At 50.1% G+C, this 21,112-nt stretch overlaps 1 protein-coding gene across 1 annotated transcript in view; it reads right to left on the reverse strand.

Moving 5' to 3' along the window:
- Positions 1-2,183: 2,183 nt before the first annotated feature.
- CROCC2 (ciliary rootlet coiled-coil, rootletin family member 2) overlaps positions 2,184-21,112 on the reverse strand; it is a 183,974-nt gene continuing 165,045 nt past the window's right edge. The window contains exons 30-32 of the mRNA XM_077825540.1: positions 5,772-5,903; positions 4,516-4,689; positions 2,184-2,267 (exon numbers count right to left, since the gene is read on the reverse strand). Of these exons, the coding sequence (XP_077681666.1) occupies positions 2,184-2,267; positions 4,516-4,689; positions 5,772-5,903 (390 nt within the window). The remainder of the gene's footprint in view (positions 2,268-4,515; positions 4,690-5,771; positions 5,904-21,112) is intronic.

Genomic DNA, 21,112 nt, shown 5'->3' on the forward strand with positions numbered 1-21,112 from the left:
CCAACAGCCATTCATGGGAAAATGTGTAAAATGCTAACAGGTGAAGGCCAAAGAGGTCCCAAGATGATTGCCTCTGTTGCCATGGAAACCACAGTTTGATTCCTTCAGGGATTTGCTTGGAGCCTGTGGCTGGCAGAGTGGGTGGAATGCTGAATTTTACACTTTGACGCCTCTCAGGGCCAGTGAGTCACAAGATGACTTGGCTTTGAGCTAATCCCAGCCACCTGCCACCGTTAAAAAAGTCCTGTGTTTCCTGAAAGGATGAAGGTCTTGACCAGTCTCCAGGCATGGTGGCGATGTGCTCTCTCACTGCGTCTCGTTAGCATACACTACGTTTTTGATTAATGTCGGTGGATACAGTCCCCTGCAGGTTCTGTGCACTCAAGGGCTGATTCCTCAAGCTGCACAGATCTGTCTGATGGTGACACAACCCATCTAGCATGAGAGGATGCTGCCGAGATTGGGAGGGTCTGTCACTCCACCAGCTAGACAGGAGGCCCCTGACAGTACTGGACGAGGCCCAAATGGCACCGTTCCTGAGGGAGAGAAGAGTGGCCCCAATTGCTGGGACAACAGAGCTATTTAAAGAATAGGGGTGAGATAACATAGGAAGCCAGGACCCATTAGTATGGCCAGGGCTGCCCAGAAGATTCAGGGGGCTTGGGGTCTTCGGCGGCGGGGGTCCTTCCGCTCTGGATCTTCGGGGCGGAAGGACCCCCCGCCGCCGAATTGCCGCCGAAGACCCGGAGCAGAAGAAGCGGCGGTGGGTCTTTGGTGGGTCCTTCACTCCGGGTGTGTTCGGCGGCATTGAAGGACGTGCTGCCGAAGTGCCGCCGAAAACTCTCGTAGGGGCCCCTGAGGGGCCTGGGGCAAATTGCCCCACTTGCCCCCACCTCTGGGTGACCCTGAGTATGGCTACAACGAACACACAAAACCCCAGCCAGACCCCTCAGTCCCTGGATGTGAAACACCCTGGTAGCCCTATCACAGAAAAGTCCCCCATTGCCAAATGTCCTGAAATAAATTAATTGGCTATGCATCTGTGGCCTGAGATTCGGCCATCACCAAGGGAACAGCTGTCCTCACTGCAGAGTTTCCTTTCGGCTGCAAAAGGCCTACAGTCCCCATTGTTCCAGCCACCAGTGTGGTGCAAGCTCCTCCCAGAAACCTCTCCCCACAGCAGTGCTGGCCATGCGTCAGTCAAGCATCCTGGCACAAGGGGAGATCATAGAATCATAGAATCATAGAATATCAGGGTTGGAAGGGACCTCAAGAGGTCATCTAGTCCAACCCCCTGCTCAAAGCAGGACCGATCCCCAGTTAAATCATCCCAGCCAGGGCTTTGTCAAGCCTGACCTTAAAAACTTCCAAGGAAGGAGATTCTACCACCTCCCTAGGTAACGCATTCTAGTGTTTCACCACCCTCCTAGTGAAAAAGTTTTTCCTAATATCCAACCTAACCCCCCCACTGCAACTTGAGACCATTACTCCTTGTCCTGTCCTCTTCTACCACTGAGAATAGTCTAGAACCATCCTCTCTGGAACCACCTCTCACGTAGTTGAAAGCAGCTATCAAATCCCCCCTCATTCTTCTCTTCTGAAGACTAAACAATCCCAGTTCCCTCAGCCTCTCCTCATAAGTCATGTGTTCCAGACCCCTAATCATTTTTGTTGCCCTTCGCTGGACTCTCTCCAATTTATCCACATCCTTCTTGTAGTGTGGGGCCCAAAACTGGACACAGTACTCCAGATGAGGCCTCACCAATGTCGAATAGAGGGGGACGATCACGTCCCTCGATCTGCTGGCAATGCCCCTACTTATACATCCCAAAATGCCATTGGCCTTCTTGGCAACAAGGGCACACTGCTGACTCGTATCCAGCTTCTCGTCCACTGTCACCCCTAGGTCCTTTTCTGCAGAACTGCTGCCTAGCCATTCGGTCCCTAGTCTGTAGCGGTGCATTGGATTCTTCCATCCTAAGTGCAGGACCCTGCACTTATCCTTATTGAACCTCATCAGATTTCTTTTGGCCCAATCCTCCAATTTGTCTAGGTCCCTCTGTATCCTATGTCAGAGATGTCAGAGTCCGGCTTGCAGGCTGCAGAGTCACTGCTGAAAGCTGGTCCTGAATGTTGTCCTTGACTAGGTCTTACCAGGCTGGAGCACAGGGGCTATTTTGGGATCATTTCCCTGTCCGGAGCACCTGAGTGAGGTAGGACTGTCTCTTCCACACCTCCTGGCCCAACTGCTCTTTCAGCAAGTTCATCTGGGGAGCATGGAGCCATTACACTATGGAGAGGCACAGTAACACTTCCCATGTACAGCCATGGGGCTGTACAGGGATTTGCTTTATAGGGCCAGGGCATCTCTCCAAGGGAATATTGAGGCAGAAAATAATACTCTCCCTGGACCTGCCCTGGGGGGGCGGGGTCTGATTCCTGTGGCCCTTCCCCTCTGGCACTGCATGGCAGGGGTGGGAGGCTCTGAGATCAGAATGGTGCCACTCAAGTGTACAGCTCCTCTTAGCACTAGACACTTCACCAGCCATAGTACCCCACTCTGCCCCACCAGCCCCAGTCTTGCCTGATGAGGCCTCTGCATAGAATATCAGGGTTGGAAGGGACCCCTGAAGGTCATCTAGTCCAACCCCCTGCTCGAAGCAGGACCAATTCCCAGTTAAATCATCCCAGCCAGGGCTTTGTCAAGCCTGACCTTAAAAACTTCCAAGAAAGGAGATTCCACCACCTCCCTAGGCAACGCATTCCAGTGTTTCACCACCCTCTTAGTGAAAAAGTTTTTCCTAATATCCAATCTAAACCTCCCCCACTGCAACTTGAGGCCATTACTCCTCGTTCTGTCATCTGCTACCATTGAGAACAGTCTAGAGCCATCCTCTTTGGAACCCCCTTTCAGGTAGTTGAAAGCAGCTATCAAATCCCCCCTCATTCTTCTCTTCTGCAGGCTAAACAATCCCAGCTCCCTCAGCCTCTCCTCATAAGTCATGTGTTCTAGACCCCTAATCATTTTTGTTGCCCTTCGCTGGACTCTCTCCAATTTATCCACATCCTTCTTGTAGTGTGGGGCCCAAAACTGGACACAGTACTCCAGATGAGGCCTCACCAATGTCGAATAGAGGGGGACGATCACGTCCCTCGATCTGCTCGCTATGCCCCTACTTATACATCCCAAAATGCCATTGGCCTTCTTGGCAACAAGGGCACACTGCTGACTCATATCCAGCTTCTCGTCCACTGTCACCCCTAGGTCCTTTTCCGCAGAACTGCTGCCTAGCCATTCGGTCCCTAGTCTGTAGCGGTGCATTGGATTCTTCCGTCCTAAGTGCAGGACCCTGCACTTATCCTTGTTGAACCTCATCAGATTTCTTTTGGCCCAATCCTCCAATTTGTCTAGGTCCTTCTGTATCCTATCCCTCCCCTCCAGCGTATCTACCACTCCTCCCAGCTTAGTATCGTCCGCAAATTTGCTGAGAGTGCAATCCACACCATCCTCCAGATCATTTATGAAGATATTGAACAAAACCGGCCCCAGGACTGACCCCTGGGGCACTCCACTTGACACCGGCTGCCAACTAGACATGGAGCCATTGATCACTACCCGTTGAGCCCGACAATCTAGCCAGCTTTCTACCCACCCTATAGTGCATTCATCCAGCCCATACTTCCTTAACTTGCTGACAAGAATACTGTGGGAGACCGTGTCAAAAGCTTTGCTAAAGTCAAGAAACAATACATCCACTGCTTTCCCTTCATCCACAGAACCAGTAATCTCATGATAAAAGGCGATTAGATTAGTCAGGCATGACCTTCCCTTGGTGAATCCATGCTGGCTGTTCCTGATCACTTTCCTCTCATGCAAGTACTTCAAGATTGATTCCTTGAGGACCTGCTCCATGATTTTTCCAGGGACTGAGGTGAGGCTGACTGGCCTGTAGTTCCCAGGATCCTCCTTCTTCCCTTTTTTAAAGATTGGCACTACATTAGCCTTTTTCCAGTCATCCGGGACTTCCCCGGTTCGCCACGAGTTTTCAAAGATAATGGCCAATGGCTCTGCAATCACAGCCGCCAATTCCTTCAGCACTCTCGGATGCAACTCGTCCGGCCCCATGGACTTGTGCACGTCCAGCTTTTCTAAATAGTCCCTAACCACCTCTATCTCCACAGAGGGCTGGCCATCTCTTCCCCATTTTGTGATGCCCAGCGTAGCAGTCTGGGAGCTGACCTTGTTAGTGAAAACAGAGGCAAAAAAAGCATTGAGTACATTAGCTTTTTCCACATCCTCTGTCACTAGGTTGCCTCCCTCATTCAGTAAGGGGCCCACACTTTCCTTGGCTTTCTTCTTGTTGCCAACATACCTGAAGAAACCCTTCTTGTTACTCTTGTTACATGAGCTCATTCAAATCTGGTGCCCATGTGGTGCCCTCAGCAGCAGCCAGGGCATGGCCTTCCCCATGGCTCCTTTTAAGGACGTTACAGTGGTGTGCCTAATCCCCGTACCTGATCCTCTAAGTCCTTGACACACTGCTTGTGGGCTCTCTCCCGGGACTCCAGGGACCGTTCAGCCTGGAGCTGGGTGCTGTGCAGCCTCTCCGTCTCCAGCTCCAACTGGTGCCGTGACGTCAGCTCCATCAGGCACTGGGCATGTGCCCGCTCCATCTCTGTGATCTGGGCCTAGCACAGGAACATAGGGCAGGGCATCAGCCAAATCCCACTGGAACCATGTACTGGGCCATCAGGCAGTGCAGCACAAGGGCCTTGGCCCAGATGCTCCTTGTCTTTAGCCTTCCCTCGGGTCATTTCCACAGGGCAGTGCTGAGCTAGCACCATCCGTTTCCAACAGCCATGTTGGGCTCTGTGAGACCACACACGGGTACCAAAGAGCCATTTCCCCCTTTAGTGACTCTGCTCCGTTCACATGGTGCCAGACCCTTAGCTCCCCTGTGCTGGCTGCAGACAGGTCCCTGCCCTCTCTTGAAGGACCCCTTGCAGGGCGTGGGCCAGCAAGTGGACACCTTCTCCCCAGGCTCCTTCACAGCTGCTGCCTCAGGCCTGGACCCTCTCAAAGAAGTGAGTGTCTGGGCTGCAGTGCATGGTGTCCTGCCTCCCTGTCGCTGGATCCCCTCGCTTCTCAGAGAGACTGAGTCCAAACAGCACCGTGTCCCACCAGAGCTGCTCTCTGGGGAACTCCACATGGGGGGCAGCAGGCTGGGAGGTGAGGAGAGCTGGCCCTTGTCAGCGCCTCTACCTGCCCCCAGGCCACAAGACCCCATGCACCCTGTCTCTTAGTCAGCGGAGCCAGGACAGCGATCAGAGCCCCCTGCAAGAGCAGAGAGACTTGCCCTGCTCTAACAGGAACCAGAGGATCTCCTTATCCCACCAGGCCTAGAAACTGGGAGACCCCTTTCCTGAGCACCTAGCCTCCTCCTCCCGAGCCATGGAACTGGGGAGGAAGAAGTTTCCTGGGCTGAGCCTCTTCCCAGCAGGCACCTTCCAAGTCCCTGGCCACAGATGATGCCATGGGCTATGGCTTCCTTTGGCTGGGACTCTAGGCATCCTTTGAACTCTGCTGAGCTCCTGTTTGCTCCTACCTGTCCCCTGCCTGTCCCGCCTCCCCCTGCCCATGCCCCGTGTGCTCCTCTCCCTCCCTTTTCCTACTCCCATGAGCCTTCATCTCATCTCCTCACCCCAGAGCAGAGTAACCCTCTAAGGCACCCCCATTTCCTGTGACAAACCACCGTTACCAGTGGACTGACTTGCAGCTGCTCATTCTGCCTCAGGGTGTCCTCCACCTCCTGGTGCAGACTGCTCAGTGACAGGTCCAGCTGCTTCTTCTCTGCACTGAGCTTCATGGCATTGTTTTCTTTCTTGATCGTCTCCCATTCTGCCTGTAAGGACAAGTCGCAAGGCAGGGACCTTCACCTCCCCTCTGGCACACACATGGCTCAGCAGTTCCCAGTGGGCTGGGATTTTCAAGGTCTTGGGATGATTTTCAAAAGAGCCCCACTGCCTGGCCCTACCAGCTGGCACACATAGCTGGCTTTGGCTGCCTGGAGCTGGCATGCTCCTTGAAACCAGGGTACCTTCTGGAGTGTCTGCTTGCTGAGTTCATCATTACAGCAACACCTAGAGACTGCAGCCAAGCTCAGGGCCCCACGGTGCGAGGTTCTGCACATACACATAGTCAGAGACAGTCCCTGCCTTTCAGAGCTTCCAATCTAAACAGATAACACAGAGAAAATGTGGGAGTAGAAACTGAGGCACAGAGAGGGAAAGTGACTTGTCCAAGGTCACTAGTAGATGCAGGGCTAGCACCCAGATCCCCTGCCTCCCAGACTAGTGCCCTTTCCACTGGACCACCCTAATACCTATGAGAGCAGCTACATCAAGATGTGGAACTGAGACAGAGGACTTCTCTGTCTTCCAGGATTCTGTGTTGTGGGTGAGGGCAGTGTGAGGCAGGCCTCCTTCAACAGAGGGCAGAGTGACAGCAGAGGAATCTCGGGAGGGAAACAAGGGAGTCACTGGAGGAAGCAGTCTGAGGGGGAGCTGGAGGGTAGTTCCAGAAGTGAGGGAGCAGGCATGTCAAAGGCTGTGTGTAGACTGAGAAGGACAGGAGGGTGGTGAAGCACAGGAATGGGTTACCTAGGGAGGTGGTGGAATCTCCATCCTTAGAGGTTTTTAAGTTTGACTAGATGACCTCCTGAGGTCTCTTCCAACCCTAATCTTCTATGATTCTATGACTGAGATGCAGAGGAGACCTTGAGACCTGGCCAAGAAGAAGCTGGGTAAACCCTGGGGAGGGAAAAGCCAGTGGAGTGGAAAGGGCAGAGCCCAGCCTGTGGGCAGAGACAGCACATCTGAGGTGTTTGGAGGGAAAGGCGGGTGGGATCAGGAGAGAGGCAGAGTCGGGGGAATACCCCCGGAGGTAGGGAAGGACTCAGGATGATGGGATGGGGGGGGGAAGCAGTGGGATGAGGTTGATCGTGGGGAAGGCTGAGGGTTTGCAACTGAAATGGGGACACCACGCCGGTCACTATTCAGTGGAAGAAAGAGCTGTCAGGGACTGGCCTCACAGCCCAGAGCTCTGGACACAAATCAACTTCTTGGAAATTTGTTGTGGTCTGAGTGGCCCTTGGGCAGGTGAGACCAGCCGTGGAGCAGAGCCGCATTAGCCAGGACAGTGCAGTGAATGCCTCTCCTCCAGCAGCACTTTCAGTATCTGTGCACACAGTGCATGAAGGCTGGCCAGGAAGGACCGCACTGCAGCATTGAGTCCTGAAGGGCACAACCATCTTCAGGGCAGCATCTGGAGACTGGGCGTGGCATGGTGGTGCAAGAAGGGCTGTATCTAGAACCTCGTGCAGCAAGAAGGCCCCCAAAGGCCCAGCGCTTGGGCGATGGTCTGCGTGGAGCCTGCTGGCTGGTCAGGGGCCTTCGTTACCAGCAGTCCCTGCCCTGCATGAACAGATAAAAGCCTCCAAACAACCAAAGGAAGGCCTGTCCCTTTAAAAAGCAATGAGCATCTCCTGGAAGAAAATGTTAAAAGGAGAAGAGAAGAAAGCAAAATCCAAAATAAATAAACGGCCACATCCGGATTTCCCCTCCTGAGACGCTACTCGAGGGTTTTATGAGTTCGATATGAATTACCCTCCCTGGCCATTTACAGCTGATCTTCTGGAACTCATTAGCTGTCCTGTCCCGCCCCCCAGCCCAGGGGAAGAGGTTGAGCACAGGGAATAAAGGGGCACCATGTAAAAGCGATTTCATGCTTGCTGAGACTCTCATACAGCCTATAATGTTGCTTTTCCACAACAGAAAAATATCACATTTCCTTTCATCCTAGTTTCTGCAGCTAGAAAATCCATTTAGATGCCTGATGGACAATCCCTATTCAGTCCAAGCTCAGCCAGCAAAGGCATACCTGGCTTTCCTGCCTCTCTGGCAGATCCAGAGCAGAACATTTCCTATCCTCTGCCTCTGGGAGCATGTGTTTTCGAGGATCCCAGTTCAGGCATTCCCTGCTAGCTAACACTAAGACATTAGACAACAAAACATACTTTTATATAGAATTCTTTATAGAGAGCCCCACCAAACCCTCTGCAGGGGGAACTGGATAGCTCAAAGGGTGAGTAATGGCCTCTAGTGCCTTGTACTTCTAGAATGATGGTTTGAACTCAACCTGGATCAGCTGTGATCTAGGGAGAGGTGAGAGAGTCCAGCCTCAACAAGGTAACTTATCCACATAATTCTCACCCTGGAACACAAAACTCTGCTAATGTTGCAGGTCAAGATGGCCCCAAATCCAGGTGTTTTCTATCCCAACAGCTGTCTAGTGACAATAGTCCTTCCTTCTCCAAGGGTGCAACCCAGCATTGAAGATGGCTGCTCTTGGAATGGCTTCCACAGCAAGAAATATTATTGCGTGATTGGATTGTTTTTCCTTTCCTTGCTGATATTTCTTGAGATTTCAAATGCAAACCCCAGGGGGTTTGATCATTATAACAACTTCTTTAGCACTGAAAGGGCCCAACTAGGACATGCAGGGAACAGCTACAGCAGTGAAAAGGAGCAAGCAAGGACAATGAAGCTGGTGTGCTGAAGTCATGCGTGCTGCCCACTAACACGTCTGCACATATACCTTTTTCCCTTCTCCATCCAAAGGCTGCTTGGCTCCACCTCTGGAGTGGGAACCAGGAGTGACAATTCAACAGAATGCATGCAAATGTTCAAAAGGAGCCCATTGCTGGATTGCAACATTAGGATACACTTGCAGAGTTACTGGACTGGATTGATGATTCCTTCTTCCCTAGGAATCTTACTGCTTGGATTTGATCATTCATGACAAATGAAGTTTAATTTAAAATGTCTGAAATGATCTTTGAGGAGGATTTTACTTCTCCCTTATTTTCATTTCTTGTGTACTGTTTTGTATAATCACCCTGCAGCAGAGTGCAAGCCTTCCCTGGAGATCAACTGGCAATCCTAGGGAAGGACTGCACTGTGATGCAGGCACGCACTGGCATTAAACAAGATATGAAAAAGGCACCAGCTCTCACCATCTTGCTTTTCTTCCTCTACAGCTTCATTTATGCTCCTTCTAGCATTCTCAGGAGTGTATTGTAGTCACTCACACAGATCCTAGCCAATTAACTATGGAAGGGGTACAGCTCAGTGGGGCAGAAGGGTTTTGTGGTTAACACACTGACTTTAGCCTCAGGAATACTGGGTTTGAATCCCAGTTCTGCTATGTGAGATCTGGAGCAAGTCACCTAATCTGTCTTTGTGCCTCAGTTCTCATGGGGATAATGTACCTTCCTTTCTCCCACTCTTTGAGTATTTCAATTGTACACTCTTTAGTGAAGCAATTGTCCTTTACAATGGATGAGTACAACACCCAGTATGATGGGGTGCCAATCTCCTTTGGGACAGAAGGGAACTACTGCAATAATGAGCTGTGAACAGAGGACTAATAGTCTTTTAGCCAGCATTGGCACTTGTATCATGAAGTGTTGTGTATCTTGACTTTCCTGCACATTATTTCTGAGTTTGCATAAGGGGAACTGGAACGTAGTCATGACAAAGAGTGGAAGATACAGTATTCATCACATTCTCCTCTTCTCCCTCTCAGTGCTAATGAAGAACAACTTGATTAGTTCAGTATGGACCTCTGAAATAGATCTCTATCCGACAGTATCACCAGAATTGTATTGGACACTCCCTGGAGCCGGGAAATGCCTTGTGACTTTTGGCTCAGAGCGGGATGTTTAAACGACTGTTCTGGAACTTTGTTTTCACACTGTCCCTTTGTGACGCTCTATACCTCGGGGGAACACCCTACACCCCCATGTTCATCTTTATAAAATGATTGTGTGGTATCCAATGCAAAGTTTGTCATGTTGGGTGTCTTTGGAAGGCTCATAATGCACTGAGCATGGTTGTTATAGTAAGATTATAGGTTGTAATTTCATGTATATAGTTATGAGGCTGAAAATGTATCCTCATGGTTTAAAGAAAGCCCATGCAAAAACTCTCCAAGAACTGAGAGGCAGTTCACACCTCATCAGGGCATGGATGGGACAAACCCAGCCCAGCCTCACAGGGACAATGGACACTGGCTTAGGCAGCAACAAAAGAATCTGTCAGACCGTCGAGGGAGTCACCCCCTTCCTTTGGGACTGCGATGAGGTAATGCTCACCTGACTCTGAAGGGGAGAAGTGGGGCAAAACCAAGAGGAAAGAAAGGACATGATAAAAGGGAGAGACATTTTGCCATGCTCTCTCTCTTCCACCTACATCTACAGACACCACCACTACCAAGCAACTGAACCACTGATCAAAGGGGAGAACCTGGCTGAAGAGCCAGCCTGTAGTGAGAAGCATCTAAGTTTGTAAGGACATTGAAAATGTTAAGATCAGCTTAGAATGTGTTTTGCTTTTATTTCATTTGACCAAATCTGACTTATTATGCTTTGACTTATAATCACTTAAATCTACCTTTATAAATAAATAACCTTAATAAATCTGTTTATTCTACCTGAAGCAGTGCATTTTGTTTGCAGTGTGTCAGAGACTCCCCTGGGGAGAACAAGCCTGGTACATATCAATTTCTTTGTTAAATTGACAAACTTATATAAACTTGCAGCGTCCAGTGGGCATAACTGGACACTGCAAGATGGAGGTTCCTAGGGTTGTTTCTGGGACCAGAGATATTGGCTAGTGTCACTTGCTTGCAAGTAGCTGGGAGCAGCTTACATGCCAGAGGCTATGCATGAACAGCCCAGGAGTGGGGGTCCTCACAGCAGGGTGGGGTAAGGCTGGCTCCCAGAGTCAAGGATTGGAGTGGCCTAGCAGATCACCGGTCCAGATAACACCAGAGGGGAGCGTCATACCCTTAGAATCCCGATGATGCACAAATGCAATGTATGCCGACAGGAATTCAGCAGATTCAGCAGCCCACTCCCACCCCACAATCTACAGCTGATTTTGCAAAAGGAAACCAAATGGGTGGCTCAATCCTCTGCAGAGCAGCACGCCCAAATCACAACTGCACACACACATGCCCATTTGCGAAGAAAACCAGGACAATGGTCTGACTACCTTGTATGAATTAAACTCCTTACTACAGTAAATGGAAAGCAGTGACACAGTTAGGGAAACAGCTGTTGGACACAGCCAGAAGTGAGTTCCTTTGGGTCAAATTCTGGACCTGACGCAAAGCCCAAGGAGCTGGACTGTATGTTGGGAAGGTGTGGTAGGAAGAAATCCTTCCCCACATCATGGAGATGATCCATGGTAGTTATCTCTGGCCTCCCCTTCTTCAGGAGGGAGAGCCTAGCAGATCTGCACCACTCTTTCCTTAGCCTCCTCCCTCCTTCCCATACACTGAGAGCTTCCATGGAGCTGTTCTGGGCCCCCATCCAGGGCTCTCCACATCGGCCCCACCCGACACAGACACCTGATCTGTGAGATGGGAGCGGGGAGGAGAGCAGAGGGGGTGTGAATTGCTAACTCCTTCCACTTAATGCTCCTAGCAAAACCTTAATCCACACCCTGCAGGACATGCTTGTGTCCAGTCCATCAGGTACAGAGTTTATTTGCTAGAGCCATCCTGATCTTACTCAGAAGTCATCTACTACAGGACAGGCCCAAAAAGGAAAATAACAGAACACCACTGGCCATCACATACAGCCCCCAGCTAAAACCTCTCCAGCACATTATCAATGATCTACAACCGATCCTGGAAAATGAGCTCACTCTCACAGAGCTTGGGAGACAGGCCAGTCCTCGCTTACAGACAGCCCTCCAACCTGAAGCAAATACTCACCAGCAACTACACACCACACCACAGAAACACTAACCCAGGAACCTATCCCTGTAGCAAACCTCATTGCCTACTCTGTCCCCATATCTACTCTAGCGACACCATCAGAGGACCCAGCCACATCAGCCACACCATCAAGGGCTCATTCACCTGCACATCTACTAATGTGATATATGCCATCATGTGCCAGCAATGCTCCTCTGCCTTGTACATTGGCCAAACTGGACTGTCCCTAAGTAAAATAATAAATGGACACAAACTGGACATCAGGAATGGTAACATATAAAACCCAGTAGGAGAACACTTCAATCTTCCTGGACATTCTATAACAGATTTAAAAGTAGCTATATTTGAACAAAAAAACTTCAGAAACAGACTTCAAAGAGAAACTGCAGAACTAAAATTCATTTGCAAATTTAACACCATTAATTTGGGCTTGAATAGGGACTGGGAGTGGCTGGCTCATTACAAAAGCAGTTTTGCCTCTCCTGGAATTGACACCTCCTCATCAGTTATTGAGAGTGGACTACATCCACCCTGATCGAATTCGCCCTGTCAACACTGGTTCTCCACTTGTGAGGTAACTCCCTTCTCTTCATGTGTCATTATATAATGCCTGCATCTGTAATTTTCACTCTATGCATCTGAAGAAGTATTTTTTTACCCACAAAAGCTTATGCCCAAATAAATCTGTTAGACTTTAAGGTGCTACCGGTCTCCTTGTTGTTTTTGTGGATAGAGACTTACATGGCTATCCCCTGATACTTACTCTTATTAGTGACTTCTTCTCTTAAGAGACCACCCCAATGTCTCCCTACATGTACTGGGCCAACTCGGCTCTAAGTCACGCTCGCCTCAGTCAGAGGTAACTCCATGGATTTCAGTGAAGTGACACCAGAGCTCCATGAGTGCAACTGGGAATGTTGAGTATAGATCTGTTCCATCTTTATTACCAGATCTCCACTATTAAGTAACCAAGCACTTGAGCAGTTGCTTCCAACAGGTATTTTATTGCCTGTTCTGTTCCTGTACAGCTCTATGGAAACCCTCAATAGAGAAAATGTTAAAAGAAACAGTTCCCCTTTTCTCACCAAGTCCCAGGCTCTGACACACCATGTTGGCTAATATCAAGGTATTCCTAAAGGGAAATTTTCCTCACCTGTTCATCTTCTTTCTTTGAGATCGTCTAAACCAGTGGTTATTGTTCCTCCCAACCAAATGTTTGGATTGGTACAGCAGATCAGAGAGAATTTCCCCCTCCTAATAAAGCCCCAGATCAGAACAGATCTGGGGCCTGATTTTTACTCACGTTATCCATGCAGTTGCAAGCAAAACACATGCTCCCTTGTGCATGTAGGTTGTGTGTGCACTTAGCACAACTGCATGCGTCGGAGAGGTAGTAATGCCTATTTCGCACATGTAGTTACCAACTCTGCATACCCTTTTGGGGTCGCAAAGCATTTTTACGATTCCAACTGTGCATTGAACATTGGCTCCTACGCTTTCCTTACACAGTGTTAATGCTACAGCTTGTTGATTCGTAAGATGCTCCAAATGAGGCACTGGCTGCCACATTAAACAAAGATATGGATGTCCCCGATGGAGAGGCTAACATCAGGATAGTCACCCCTTTCAGGCTGTCACTAACATCTGAACAGGAGCTCCCACTGCTTCCTGTGGCATCTGTGGGGTCAGTTGCATCATTCTGCCAGGCAACTCTCAGTTTCTGTTAAGGCCCAGTTTATTTGAACAGACCCGGGAATCACAGGATCATTGGGGCAGGGGCAGCAATGCCAAGGAAACATTCACTTCCAGAACAGGACAATCTGTTCTGCCTCTCCCTGGGGAGAAGCTTTAAACTCTGGCTTCATGGGGACACTCACAGGGGAACCCATGGGGCCAAGCTGGCTGCATTGTCCAAGCAGAATGGAGCGGAAAGCAAGGCTGCCCTGGGGGTTAGTTCAGCCAATGCCCAATTTGTGAGGCCCTCCTGGATTCCTTGAGGGTTCTTGATGCTGGAAAAGGGAGACAGCTTCTCTGGAGGCGACGAGAATGTTCAGCACCAGGTTTCAGAGTAACAGCCTTGTTAGTCTGTATTCGCAAAAAGAAAAGGAGTACTTGTGGTACCTTAGAGACTAACCAATTTATTTGAGCATGAGCTTTCGTGAGCTACAGCTGTAGCTCACGAAAGCTCATGCTCAAATAAATTGGTTAGTCTCTAAGGTGCCACAAGTACTCCTTTTCTTTCAGCACCAGGATCTCTCAGTCCTGGACTTCCCTACTTTGCCTCACCAACAAGAGCATGAACCTGCTGCTGGAAAACCACCGGTCGCTGAGTTAGGTGGGGTGGAGTCAGACTCATGGCCAGGTTTTTGGTTTGCTGAAGGGTCTTTGCATCACTAGGGGAAACACATTCTTAGAGGTCCTGGGGTTATGTAGGGGCCGCTGTAGCACCACTAAGCCACCTCCTTGCATGAGAGGCATGGCTAGGGATGAGGGGCATGGCTCCTGCTGATCCCTGGACAGCACAGTGCTCCCTACTGGCTGCTGTTAGCCAGTGTAGTTCACAGAAGTCCAGGCTGGAACAGTTTTGAACAGCCTCTGATCCCTTTTTTTTGGAGTTGTCAATATAACAGCAGCACCCAGACTGTGCCCAGCTTTGGCAAATCACAGTGAGCTCATGGGCTGCTCTGACTTTACATCAACTAGAGCCCTTTGCAGCCATCCTCACCTTTCATACCTTGACTGTGCAGATCAAGGCAGAGTGTTGCATTCTGAGACCTGCAGTGCCAGATCCCCAGGTGATGTAAATGGGTGTAGCTCCATTGGGGTCAATGGGTCAGATTCCTAGCTGGCATAAATGGGCATAGCTATGCTGATGACAATGAGACAGATCCGCAGAGGGTGTCAATCAGCATAGCATCCCTGAAGTCAGTGAAGATTGACATTCACGGAGGCTCTGGCTGGAAGTCTCTGTGAGCTGCCCTGGTGTGTCTGAGAGGAGAGTAGCTGCAGGGCCCAGGCTGTGTTTGCTCTGCAGCGGCTCATCACAATCACTTGACAGTGGCAGGTTTCCCCACCCCATGCCCTGCCTGTCCTTCCTCCTCCTGTGAGGGAAGGTGGTTTCCCTTTGCAAGGCATAGTGCCTTCCTTCTCCAAGGCTCCCAGTCAAAGTCCAGTGCTTCACACTCCCTGGCCCAGCTTCTCCTGGTGGAGCACTGCAAACAGCTGGCCTACTGGAGGATCACCCCAGGGTGGGCATCCTTAGGTGGTGCAGAATTGACAAAATGTCTCTATGCCAGCCCACCTCCCTGTGGCCAGCACTGGAGATGGTGCCAGGGCATCCTTGCACCCCAGTGGTCCACAGCTGTTGCTTAGGCCCCTTCAGACTATTGGCAGCTGGTGCAGGTTAAAGCAGCCCTCACAGGGACCATCCCAATGCACAGCCAGCCCAGGGTCAGGGGGTGTGCAAAGGTGATGCAGTCCACTCGAGTTATGCCATGTGAATCTCATCTGCAGCTGAGGAGCTGGGCTGTATGGATATAAATATCAATAGTGTGTAGCCATTTCTGAGGTGAAGGAAACGGCCGATCAGCAGACAAGCATGCTGTGCAGCACTGGATGAAAGGGAAAATTTGGCCCTATGGCAAACCCATCCTCTTATGGAAAGAGCCATGAGATGACGTCTCACAGCACACAGCCGATGCTCATAGCACACAGGTAAGGACCTGTGATTGCCTCCATCATTCAGACAGGCAAATTGAGACACAACACAAAGAGCTGCACACAGCTCTGTGTGCTGTGATCAAGTTCAGAAACCATCAAACTGGTTGGAAATGAAACAATAAAAACTATGAAACCATCAAAAAAGAGAGTTCTGAATGAAACAATGTGTGTGTGTGTTTGGGGCAAGCAGGGGAAAGGAATAGCAGCTGATTAAAGAGACAGATACTTTTAGACACCAATCTTTTTGGGTAGAGGGGTCAAAAGTCAATCTGAAACTACTTTTAGAAGACGGCTTTAGCACATGGTTTGGATTTTGCTTCCCCCATCACTAAAGCTAATTAGGCCAATCCCAGAGTGCCCCTGCTGATACCGAACACATGCGTGACACAAATTATTCCTTCGAACTGGAATCAGCGCCTCAGAGTGGAACATTAGCTCCCTCTTTAAGCAGGAGAAGAAATCAGGTAGCCAAGAGGTGTGCACATGTATGTGTGTGCATGCGTGTGTGCTTATGCATTTGTGTTTGTGAGAGTTTTGGAGGAGACTACATTTGAATGAAGAGTTTTGAACTCGTTATCTGGACTACATTCAAAGAATGTGAGAGCAATAATCATGTACATAAATGCAAGTGGTGGGAAGTGACTGGATAGGGGCCAAGAAAACAAAGGTTACTGGAACACACAGCCAGCGATCTCTCTCTCCCACTCACAGGATTCTGCTTGGGCTTTTGTGTTCACATGGTTATTTCTATTCCATGTTATGTGACTGTGGGAATGCAGAGAGTCTGACTCTCCTCTCTCTCACAGCAGTCTGTCTCCACTGATTTCAATCGGCAGAGGTGGAAGGGAAAGCTCACATCTATACTACACTATGGCTCTGATTCAGGAAAGTGCTTAAGCATGTGCTTGACTTCAGTGGGATTTGAGCACATGCTTAATGTTAAGTAGTGCTTTGCTGAATTGAGATGCTTTCCTGATGCGGGGTCTATATGCATGAATATACATTGTCAGAGGCAAATGTGTGTGTATGTCTGTAATATCTCTATCTACCTATCTAGAGATATGATTGTGCACACAAACAGACATGACATGATCCAAGGCAAGCGTGTGTATGTATATGATCAGTGGGGTCCATTGGCACAGCTTTTTTGACTAACAAAGCCAGGCTGATTTACACCAGCTGAGGATCTGCTCCCATGTCTGTACGCTGGTGAACACGCACATCTGCACACAAATCAGAACGAAGAAGACAACCCTTTCTCCTTGCACTCCACCTTGTATTCTCACTCAGACTCTTTGCAGATCAGAAGGGTTGGATTTCTCCCTCCCTTTGCACTAGTGGACATGATGATGCAAAGGGCAGGAGAATGCAGAATGAAGCCTGCTCTCTGGATGTATATGCTGGTAAATGCACCACTGGCAGGTTTTCATCACTTGTTTTACTGACCATTTATACTCCAGTAGTGCCCAGAGGTCCTGGCCAAGCTCAGGGCCTCATGTGCTGTGTAGACAAATGATGAGGAATACCCCAGGGGACAGGAGTGAATGATGCAGATGATGGGGAAAGCCAGGGTTTGGGGCTGGAGGAAGCAACTTTGCAGATGGAGACAGGAGCCCAGGAGTCCAGTCTGGAAGGGAGAGAATCAACAAGTGAGTCAGAAAAAGGAAGGGGCTCTGGAGCAGGGGACTGAGAGCAGTAGAAAGGTCATGGACATGGATGGGATGCAGCTCATAACAACGCCGGGTGAAGGGGTGGGTGCTGGGGGCACCAGAGCAATGAGGCAGTGGTTGAAGAGAGGGGCCATGGAAGGTGCAAGGTCAGAGATGGAGCAATACTACAGGGAGAGCAAGGTGGAGCAAGTAGCCCTTTAGCTGAGCAAGGGCTCGAGGAGGCGGGGGGTTAGCGAGTGGGAGGGGACACCAGAGTGGAAGCTGGAGTCACTGAGGACAAGGTCAGGGATTCAGAAGAGAGCCAGGACTCCAGGTCTAAGAGGAAGGTACTTTGGGAGGGTCTGGTGCATGGTAGCTGGCAGATGGGGGATGAGAGAAGAACTGAACAGTGTTGTACTACTGGGGAGGAGGAAGGTGGGGAGCAGCAGGAGGGGGAGGGGTGGAGCTTTTGACCCACCTGCCTCCTACAGACCTTCACTGACTTTGCTGCTTGTATTTCTTTTCATAGATCCCTGTGAATGGGCCAGATCCCCAGATGAGGTCAATCAGCTGAGCTCCACTGACCTCTTTGGGGGTCTCACTGATTTCTCCACTGAGGATCCAACCCTGGACATTGCTAGTATCATGCAGGCTGTGCACGAGTGTCTGCAGATGGAATACACAGCTCCAGGCCTGAGACAGGTTGTGCCTGTTTGCATTCTTGTGCGTCATTGCATGTGTCCAATTTAACATCCGTTGGTGTCTTCACAACTTTCCCTACAGTACCTTGCTGAGGGTCTTCTTCAGGGCAGAATTGTCCTGCTTCAGCTCAAAGACTGATTGCTCCAGCTCCTTGTTCTCCCCTTCTAGGTGGGCTACAGTTCTCTGCAGTGTCAGCAGTCTCTCCTGGAAAATGTTGTTCTCATCCTGCATGTTGTGCAGCGATGCTATAGCCTCCTGCTCACTCTGCTGCTGCTGATGGACTATCTGTGACATACCCAAGAGATGGACTGTAAGGTTTTGGGGCCAGATCCCCAGCTGGGGTAACACTGCTGCATCAGGTTGGGGAAGGTGGGGGCTTTAAGGAATTCTTATGCCTAGTGAGAGTTCAAATCCAGGCACCAGCTGAACAGAGCAGTTGCATTTCAGAGTTAATAACAGTGTGATGCCTGTACCTCTGTGCTCTACTCTTACAGGAAGCAACTACAAGAGTCAGACTCCTTAGAATAGTGACATGTAGGCCTATGATTTACAGACAACATTTTCAATGTCATGTTCCTAAAGCTAGGCACCAAAAGCCATAAGTAGGCACCTAAATTAATGGAATGATTGCTATGGGAGCTAGGCCCACGGGAAATGGGCTGGGTGCCTAGGTCTGAAAAAAGTTGGCCTACTCTTTTTTGGAGCAGATATCTTCTATCTGTAAAATTGCCCCTGGCACCTGGCAATACTGGAACCCTACATTCACCAGGTCAGCCTCTTGGTAATGATAGCATCTATGGTCCAAGCGGTGAGTGTTTCATCACATGTCAGGTCTGGTGAATATAGGCTTATTGGGACATTCAAAATGGTTAAAGAGTTAAGGTTAAAGATACAGGGCCAGCTCTTGGCTGATGCAAAGCAGTGTGGCTCCATTGAGTTGTGCAGCATACACAGTTGTATTTCACTGTTCCAAGTAACATGGCAAAATGGCTATTGGTAGGCTACAAACTTCACAGCAGACTGCTGTGCTACATGTCACATGCGAAGGGACACCCTGTCATGAAATGGATCATGCGGCACAGGAGAACGAGATGCCGCCCAACCTGTCTCCAGGCTCATTTTGTCACCTCAGTTTGGGAGGTGATGCATTTTCACACACTATTAGGCTGAGGAGGCCAACCCTTCTTTGGGATTGGTGCTGTGCAGATTGAGGCTGGTGTAAAGTGATGCAGCCACAGGAGGAAAAAATGGTTACTACCTCTCGTAACTGTTGTTCTTTGAGATGTGTTCCTCACATCCATTCCAATTAGGTGTATGCACGCTACGTGCACAGTTGTCGGAAAGTTTTCCCCCGAGCAGCACCCGTCAGGTTGGCTGTGGAGCTCCCTGGAGTGGTGCCTTCATGGCGCTCAATATATGATGACACTGCCGACCCAGTGCCTCCTCAGTTCCTTCTTGCTGGCTACTCCAATAGAGGGGAAGGCCGGCGGGTTTGGAATGAATATGAGCAACACATCTCGAAGAACAACAGTTACGAGAGGTGAGTAACCGTTTTTTCTTCTTCGAGTGATTGCTCAGAACCATTCCAATTAGGTGACTCCCAAGCCGTACCCAGGTGGTGGGGTCGGAGTTAAGGAAACGCTGATTGTAGAACCACTCTACTGAAAGCTGCGTCGTCTCTGGCGTGCCGGACGATGGTGCAGTGAGAAGTGAAGGTATGCATCGAGGACCAAGTCGCTGCCCTGAAGATTTCTTGGATCGGGACCTGGGCCAGGAATGCAGCTGATGAGGCCTGGGTCCTAGTGGAGTGTGCTGTGAGAGCTGGGATTGGCACTCAGGCCAGTTCATAGCACGTGCGGATGCAGGACAAGATCGAGGAGGATGTTCTTTGAGATGAGACTGGGAGTCCTTTCATCTGGTCTGCCACCGCTATGAACAGCTAGCTTGATTTTCTGAATGGCTTAGAGCACTCGATGTAGAAAGCTAGTGCTCTTCCAACATCAAGGGAGTGTAGCTGCTGCTCCCAGGTACTGGCATGAGGCTTAGGGTAAAAGACAGGCAGAAAAATGTCCTGGCTGGTGTAGAAGTGCGATACTACCTTGGGAAGGAAGGCCGGGTGTGGCCTGAGTTGCACCTTATCCTTGTGAAAAACCATGTAAGGCGGTTCAGAGGTGAGGGCCTTTAGCTCAGACACCCTCCTCGCAGACGTAATGGAAACCAGGAAAACTACCTTCCAAGACAGATACAGGAGAGAGCACATCACCCGTGGTTCGAATGGGGGCCCCATGAACCTGGAGAGGACCAGGTTAAGGTCCCATGCAGGGACAGGCTGCCTGATCTGAGGATGTAGGCGCTCCAAACCTTTGATGAAGTGACGAACCATATGGTTGGCGAAGACAGATCGACCAGATGCTCCTGGGTGGAAGGCCGAGATAGCAGCGAGGTGTACCCTTATGGAAGATGCCGCCAGGCCTTGCTGTTTCAGATGTAGGAGGTACTCTAAGATGAGGAGTACCGGTACCTGGAGGGGGTGTGTGCGACGCTGGTCACACCAACACAAGAATCTTTTCCACTTTGCCAGATACGTGGCTCTAGTGGAGGGCTTCCTGCTGCCAAGGACCTTCCTTACTCGTTCTGAGCACAGAAGTTCCATGGGGTTCAGCAATGAAGCTTCCAAGCCATGAGGTGGAGGGATCGTAGGTCGGGGTGACAGAGGTGACCATGGTCCTGAGTAAGTCGGGGAGGAGATGTAACATGACTGGTGTGTCCACTGACAGCTCCAGTAGCGTGGTGTACCAGTGCTGGCGAGCCCACACTGGAGCTATCAGAATTACCTTTGCCCCTCCCTGCGGACCTTGAGCAGGACTTTGTGCATAAGAGGGAATGAGGGAAAGGCATAGAGCAGGCGACCTCTCCAGGATAGCAGAAATGCGTCTGTGAGGGAGCCTGGGCTGCAACCCTGGAAGGAGCAAAACATTGGGCACTTCCTGTTGTGTCGAGTGGCAAACAGGTCAACCTTCTAAATCTTTAGAAGACGAGGTGTATGACATCCAGTTGGATGGACACTCGTGAGTGTGGAAGGACCTGCTGAGCCAGTCCGCCAGCGTGTTCTGAACTCCAGGTAGAAAGGATGCTTCCATGTGAATGGAGTGGGCTATGCAGAACTTCCACAGATGAAGGGCTTCCTGGCACAGGG

This window comes from Eretmochelys imbricata, chromosome 9 (genome assembly GCF_965152235.1).
Source record: "Eretmochelys imbricata isolate rEreImb1 chromosome 9, rEreImb1.hap1, whole genome shotgun sequence".
Taxonomy (NCBI): Eukaryota; Metazoa; Chordata; order Testudines; family Cheloniidae; genus Eretmochelys; species Eretmochelys imbricata.